The 7,464-nt window shown below is 61.9% G+C and overlaps 1 protein-coding gene across 1 annotated transcript in view; it reads right to left on the bottom strand.

The window, feature by feature from the left end:
* LOC102044497 (dynamin-2) overlaps window positions 1-7,464 on the bottom strand; it is a gene marked incomplete at its 3' end in the record, with an annotated part of 23,898 nt that overhangs the window by 15,154 nt on the left and 1,280 nt on the right. Inside the window, exons 2-6 of the mRNA XM_031065521.1 lie at window positions 4,703-4,835; window positions 4,056-4,262; window positions 3,052-3,201; window positions 2,735-2,938; window positions 2,390-2,488 (exon numbers count right to left, since the gene is read on the bottom strand). Of these exons, the coding sequence (XP_030921381.1) occupies window positions 2,390-2,488; window positions 2,735-2,938; window positions 3,052-3,201; window positions 4,056-4,262; window positions 4,703-4,835 (793 nt within the window). The remainder of the gene's footprint in view (window positions 1-2,389; window positions 2,489-2,734; window positions 2,939-3,051; window positions 3,202-4,055; window positions 4,263-4,702; window positions 4,836-7,464) is intronic.

Genomic DNA, 7,464 nt, shown 5'->3' with positions numbered 1-7,464 from the left:
GGGGACACAGGGCACACACAGAGTGACCCGAGGGGGACATTGGGGACACACAGAGTGACCCGAGGGGGACACAGGGGACACACAGAGTGACCCGAGGGGGACATTGGGGACCTGAGGGGACACAGGGCACACACAGAGTGACCCGAGGGGGACATGGAGGACCTGAGGGGACACGGGGGACACAGGGGACCCGGGCCGGGCCGTACCTCTCCGCAGGGGCAGCAGTTTGTTCTCCAGCACGTCCCGGGCGTCGGTGCCTTCGTCCATCAGGTCCAGCTTGGTGATGACCCCGATGGTCCTCAGGCCTGTGGGGACAAGGGTTGATCCCAATGAATCCCAGCCAAGCGCAACAGGGACCCAGAGGGAACGGAGAGGAGGATGAGGAAGGATAAGGAGGAAGAAGAGGACAAGGAGAAGGAGGACAAGGAGGATGAGGAGAGAAGGACAAGGAGGATGAGGAGAGAAGGACAAGGAGGATGAGGAGAGGATGACAAGGAGGATGAGAAGAAGGAGGAAGATGAGGAAGAAGAGGAGGACGAAGAGGAGGCCGAGGAAGCGCTCCCCATGCCCTCACCCTGCGGATCCACTTCCTTGGCCATCTTGAGCGCGTCCGAGTTGGCCAGGTCCATGTTGGCCGGGGTGACGGCCAGGATCAGGCTGCTCTCCCTGCTGATGAACTGCAGGATCATGTCCCGGATCTGGAACTCGATGTCCTGCGGCTGATCCCCCACGGGCACCTTGGTGATCCCGGGCAGGTCGATCAGGGTCAGGTTCAGCACTGGGGGGACACGGACGGGCTGAAGGGGGGGATCCCTCCGGGGTTCCCGATGGAGGGCCCCAGAACCCCCGGATTTTCCCGGATTCTCCCCGTTTTTTGGGATTTTCCCTCACCGTGGGGGGAGTACACGCGCAGGTTGATGGGCACGGGGGAGATGCCCTTGTTGGTGCCCGTCACCCGGTCGGTCTCCGCCTCGATCTCCTGCCGCACCTCGTCGAAATCCGTGAACTTCTTGGATTTGCAGTGCAGGAACTCGGCATATTCTGGGAGGGAGTGTGAAAAACAGGGAATGTGAAAAACAGGGAGTGTGAAAAACAGGGAACGTGAAAAACAGGGAACGTGAAAAACAGGGAACGTGAAAAACAGGGAACGTGAAAAACAGGGAACGTGAAAAACAGGGAATGGGGTGGAGCAGGGCAGGGGGATCTGGGGGGATGTGTGGGGAATGTGGGGAAGGGGCTGCAGGACACCCAGGAGCTCCCCTGGATCCCAACCTGCCCCACAAAAAAGGGATTTCAGCAGCTGTGGGGCCAGGCTGTGGCCGCTGGGATGGTGCAACTTCCTTCCTCCTTCCCTCAGTGTGGGCAGAGCGGAAACCTCGGCGCTGCCAGGGCTGGAATCATCCCAGACACCTCATTCCTCAGCCCTGAGCCCTCACCACCCCTCCCGTGGCCCCGGGATCGGCTCTTCCCAACCCTCCTGAGCTCCCAGGAGGTCACCAGGGGCTCTGCGATTCACCCAAATCCAGGGAATTTCTGGCCTGGCCGCTCAGGGTGAAGAGGACCAAGCAATTCTGCCCGGATATCGGGATGGCTGACGGCAACCGAGGAAACCTGGCTGGGAAAACGAGTCACCCCCAGGGCCAGCTCAGCGTTCCTCAGTTTGCCTTGGCACTCCTCCGGCCTGCCCAGCGTTCCCAGGCCTTCCCTGAGCTCTCCCCCGCATTCCTCCCTGATAAGCAGGGGGATCTGGGAGCGTGGGGGCAGCGGATGGACCCGAGGGTGCCCTGTGGGAGGGAGGGCTGCAGCGTGCACACCCCAGGGCTCACACCGAGCTCCTTCCCCGTTTTCCAGCTCCGTTCCCCATTTTCCAGCCCCATACCCGTCTTGGAGAAGATGAGCTGCAGGATCAGAGGCCGGCGAGTGACGATCCCAGAGCCACGGGGAAGGAAATCCCTGCAGGGGATGGAAGGATGGGTCAATAAGTGAATCGATGCTGTTGGGGAGAGGGCTGGGAACGCGCGGGGTCGATCCCTGCTCTCCTCTGGGAGAACAGGATGCTGCTGGGAGGGCAGATCCCCAAGGAAAGCAGGAAATTCCCACAGAATTCCTTCTGGCCTCACCGCCCGGAGCTTTTTTTGGGGAGAATCGTGCCTGGAAAAGGTGGTGCTGCAATGGCCAATTTGGGCTGGGGCTGCCACCGCCCCCTTCCCGAGCAGGGGATGGGACAGGGACAGGGAAGTGCCTGCTGGGGGACACAGGGGACACACAGAGTGACCCGAGGGGGACATTGGGGACCTGAGGGGACACAGGGCACACACAGAGTGACCCGAGGGGGACATGGGGGACACAGGGGACACGGGGGACACAGGGGACCCGGGCCAGGCCGTACCTCTCCGCAGGGGCAGCAGTTTGTTCTCCAGCACGTCCCGGGCGTCGGTGCCTTCGTCCATCAGGTCCAGCTTGGTGATGACCCCGATGGTCCTCAGGCCTGTGGGGACAAGGGTTGATCCCAATGAATCCCAGCCAAGCGCAACAGGGACCCAGAGGGAACGGAGAGGAGGATGAGGAAGGATAAGGAGGAAGAAGAAGACAAGGAGAAGGAGGACAAGGAGGATGAGGAGAGAAGGACAAGGAGGATGAGGAGAGGATGACAAGGAGGATGAGAAGAAGGAGGAAGATGAGGAAGAAGAGGAGGACGAAGAGGAGGCCGAGGAAGCGCTCCCCATGCCCTCACCCTGCGGATCCACTTCCTTGGCCATCTTGAGCGCGTCCGAGTTGGCCAGGTCCATGTTGGCCGGGGTGACGGCCAGGATCAGGCTGCTCTCCCTGCTGATGAACTGCAGGATCATGTCCCGGATCTGGAACTCGATGTCCTGCGGCTGATCCCCCACGGGCACCTTGGTGATCCCGGGCAGGTCGATCAGGGTCAGGTTCAGCACTGGGGGGACACGGACGGGCTGAAGGGGGGGATCCCTCCGGGGTTCCCGATGGAGGGCCCCAGAACCCCCGGATTTTCCCGGATTCTCCCCGTTTTTTGGGATTTTCCCTCACCGTGGGGGGAGTACACGCGCAGGTTGATGGGCACGGGGGAGATGCCCTTGTTGGTGCCCGTCACCCGGTCGGTCTCCGCCTCGATCTCCTGCCGCACCTCGTCGAAATCCGTGAACTTCTTGGATTTGCAGTGCAGGAACTCGGCATATTCTGGGGGGGAGTGTGAAAAACAGGGAATGTGAAAAAGGGGGAGTGTGAAAAACAGGGAATGTGAAAAACAGGGAATGTGAAAAACAGGGAACGTGAAAAACAGGGAACGTGAAAAACAGGGAACGTGAAAAACAGGGAACGTGAAAAACAGGGAATGGGGTGGAGCAGGGCAGGGGGATCTGGGGGGATGTGTGGGGAATGTGGGGAAGGGGCTGCAGGACACCCAGGAGCTCCCCTGGATCCCAACCTGCCCCACAAAAAAGGGATTTCAGCAGCTGTGGGGCCAGGCTGTGGCCGCTGGGATGGTGCAACTTCCTTCCTCCTTCCCTCAGTGTGGGCAGAGCGGAAACCTCGGCGCTGCCAGGGCTGGAATCATCCCAGACACCTCATTCCTCAGCCCTGAGCCCTCACCAACCCTCCCGTGGCCCCGGGATCGGCTCTTCCCAACCCTCCTGAGCTCCCAGGAGGTCACCAGGGGCTCTGCGATTCACCCAAATCCAGGGAATTTCTGGCCTGGCCGCTCAGGGTGAAGAGGACCAAGCAATTCTGCCCGGATATCGGGATGGCTGACGGCAACCGAGGAAACCTGGCTGGGAAAACGAGTCACCCCCAGGGCCAGCTCAGCGTTCCTCAGTTTGCCTTGGCACTCCTCCGGCCTGCCCAGCGTTCCCAGGCCTTCCCTGAGCTCTCCCCCGCATTCCTCCCTGATAAGCAGGGGGATCTGGGAGCGTGGGGGCAGCGGATGGACCCGAGGGTGCCCTGTGGGAGGGAGGGCTGCAGCGTGCACACCCCAGGGCTCACACCGAGCTCCTTCCCCGTTTTCCAGCTCCGTTCCCCATTTTCCAGCCCCATACCCGTCTTGGAGAAGATGAGCTGCAGGATCAGAGGCCGGCGAGTGACGATCCCAGAGCCACGGGGAAGGAAATCCCTGCAGGGGATGGAAGGATGGGTCAATAAGTGAATCGATGCTGTTGGGGAGAGGGCTGGGAACGCGCGGGGTCGATCCCTGCTCTCCTCTGGGAGAACAGGACGCTGCTGGGAGGGCAGATCCCCAAGGAAAGCAGGAAATTCCCACAGAATTCCTTCTGGCCTCACCGCCCAGAGCTTTTTTTGGGGAGAATCGTGCCTGGAAAAGGTGGTGCTGCAATGGCCAATTTGGGCTGGGGCTGCCACCGCCCCCTTCCCGAGCAGGGGATGGGACAGGGACAGGGAAGTGCCTGCTGGGAATGGGGACAGATAACGGCCTGGGAGCGGCTCTGACGGGAACTGCCCGGCCGGGACGTCATGACAACGCCAACAACAACAACACCCCGACGGTGTCACCCCAACAGTGTCACCCCGACAGAGCGCAGGAGCCTTCCCGGCAGAGCCTGGGTGACAGCCGGAAATGAACTTCCTGCCCAACCGGGAGGACAGGTCCGGCGGGACGGGCCCAACCGGGACAGCCCCGGGTGGGGAGAGCTCAACCGGGACAGCCCCGGGCGGCTCCCGAAGGGGAAAGAGGGGAAAGGTGGGATGGAGCTCGGGGAGACCCCAGGTGCCCCGGGATGGAGCTCGGGGAGACCCCAGGTGCCCCGGGATGGAGCTCGGGGAGACCCCAGGTGCCCCAGCTGAGCCCAGAGGGAACGGAGATCCTGATGGGAATGTTGGGCTCAGGGTGATTCCCACACACAGTGGGGTCTGACACCTCTGGCTCTGCTGCTCCCTCCTTGTCCCACACCTGATCCCGGGGAAATCCAGGTGATCCCCAACCCTGATCTTGGGGGAATCCAGGTGATCCCCTTGTCCCAGCCCTGAACTGAGCTGATCCCCTTGTCCCATCCTCAATCCCAGGGTAACCCAGGTGATCCCCTTGTCCCATCTCAGGGTAACCCAGGTGATCCCCTTGTCCCATCCCAGGGTAACCCAGGTGATCCCCTTGTCCCATCCCAGGGTAACCCAGGTGATCCCCAGCCCCAATCCCAGGATAACCCAGCCGATCCCCTTGTCCCAGCCCTGAACCGAGCTGACCCCCCTGTCGCAGCCCCAATCCCGGGGTTCCCGTCCCCCTGAGCTGGAGGTGGCAGACCCCGAGGGCAGGGAGGGGCCTCCAGGAAGGAAGGACAGGGACAGTGGCAGTGCCACCGCCCAGCCCCGTGCCCCCGCGCCCCCCCCGTGTCCGGCTGGGCAGGATCCGGGCCCGGCCCTGACGTGCGCAGGAGCCCCGAGGACGTCACTGCCCGCACGCTGCCGCTTCCCACCTGGGCTCAGGTGTGACCAGGGCCAGCACGGGGACACGGGGACAAAGGGACAAAGAGACAAAGGTCTCAGGGCGGAGGAGTGCGGTGGGAACAACCCAGTGCCCAGAAAATCCCTGGGGAAACACCTGAGTGTGCTGAGCGTGTTTCCACGTTTCCACAACACTAACCCTGGTTCCACCTCACTCCAAATCATTCCCTTCCCATTCCTGAGGGCATTCCCCGGATTCCTCTGGCCATGGCTCCCACCCCACCGAGGCAAATCCCACGGATTTACCCCTGGATTTACCCCCAGCCCCACCAGACCTGTGGGACCCTCGTGGCCAATCCCTCGGGATGGGTCACTGCTCTTGTCCCATTCCCTGGGATTCTGCTCTCCCTCTGTCCCCAAACCCCACTGACCCCAAACCCTGGGGCTCAGCCCCACTCTGAGGAATTTTGGGGGACGCTCTCAAGGCAGGATAAGGATCCCCAGCCCGGGGTGAACCCCGGCCCTCCCCTGGGCACATAATGCCCCATTGAGGTCAGGGACTGTCCCCACCCCCGGGGGACAAGGGCTCCATTGTCCCCCAGGCCAGAGACAGCTCCGGGAAGGGCTGGGACAGGGATTTGTCAGAGCAGGGCTGGGACAAGGCGCCAAAGAGGGATGGTGGGGCCACAGAGAATCCTGGTGACGATCCCAGGCCATTCCCTCGCTGCTTCTCCCACTGAATTCAGGGATTGGGGCGCCCCAGGCCCCTCAGCACCAATCCCAGGCCCCTCAAGGACGTCCCAGTGGGGCCAGAACCTTCCCCATGGAGAAATCCCAGCCCACTGAGGCTCAGCCATGGATTTAGAGGGTTCCCAGCCCAATTCCAGCTCTCCCCAAGGGATTTTGGCACCTCAGGATTATCTCCCCGTGTATTTTGAGGGTACAAAACCCACAGAAACGGCACCATGGCTTCCCAACGCGGATCCAGGGCTTCCTGGTGGCTCGGAAAAGCCGAGCTAAAGCTCCAAGAGCTGCAGAAATCGAGAGAAGCATCCCCCCCCCACGGGCAGTTTCTGAGCCCGGCTCGATGGATCCGTGCAGATCGTTGGGACAGCGGGAACAGCCCCGAGGCCCCGGCTCATCCCAGCTGGAATTTGTGATCCGGAGGGAAAATCCCAGTCCCCGTTCAGCCATCCCGGGCTGGGAGCCCCAGAACTGCCCCTGGAAGCTGGGATGGACACGGTCACCTCACCCTCCCATTCCCAAGGACAGCCCTGGGGTGTAATTAACCCTAATTAGCACGAGCTGCACGACGAGGTGGGGAAGGATTCCCGGATGGATGGATCCGACTGCGGCACAGAGGGGTTTAATTACCGGGGATGGTTTTCCAGCGGCGCTGTAATTAAAGACTGCCAGAATTCCCAGGAATTCAGGACGGGGAATAACTCCAGAATTCCCAGGAGTTCAGGACAGGGAATAACTCCAGAATTCCCAGGAGTTCAGGACGGGGAATAACTCCAGAATTCCCAGGAGTTCAGGACGGGGAGTAACTCCAGAATTCCCAGGAATTCAGGACGGGGAGTAACTCCAGAATTCCACCCTGACTGCTGGAAAAGCCCAAATCCAGGCTGGGAATCCGGCCTGCACTGGGTTAGAAGGGAAAAGCGATGGATCCCAGGCTGGATTTCGGATCCACTTGGGGAAATGCCACAGGAATCCAGTGGAGAAAGCAAAACCCCACTGGAGCTCCCCGTGGGGCATTTCCACGGAGGAAGGGATGCCCAAACCAGCCTGGAACAGCGGGAAAACCGCGTGCTTGGGAATTTTGGGAACGCAGAGGCGGAGGGGAGAGCGGGATGGAGAGACACCGGGGGAAGGAGGATTCTGCCGGTGCCCCGGTGCCTCAGGAACCGGCCGGGCACGGCTGGAGCGAGCAGCAAAGGCGCAGAAGGGCCGGGGCAGGGCCGGGCCGGGGCTGCCCAGCGCGGGTTTTGCGCGTTGCTGGGGTGACCCCCGCGCCTTGCTCCGCTCCCGTTATCGGCGCGGCCACGCTCG

This window comes from Geospiza fortis, unplaced genomic scaffold (genome assembly GCF_000277835.1).
Source record: "Geospiza fortis unplaced genomic scaffold, GeoFor_1.0 scaffold566, whole genome shotgun sequence".
In the NCBI taxonomy this organism is placed as follows: domain Eukaryota; kingdom Metazoa; phylum Chordata; class Aves; order Passeriformes; family Thraupidae; genus Geospiza; species Geospiza fortis.
The sequence above is the reverse complement of the archived record's forward strand: the minus strand, read 5'-3'. Positions and strand labels throughout refer to the sequence as shown.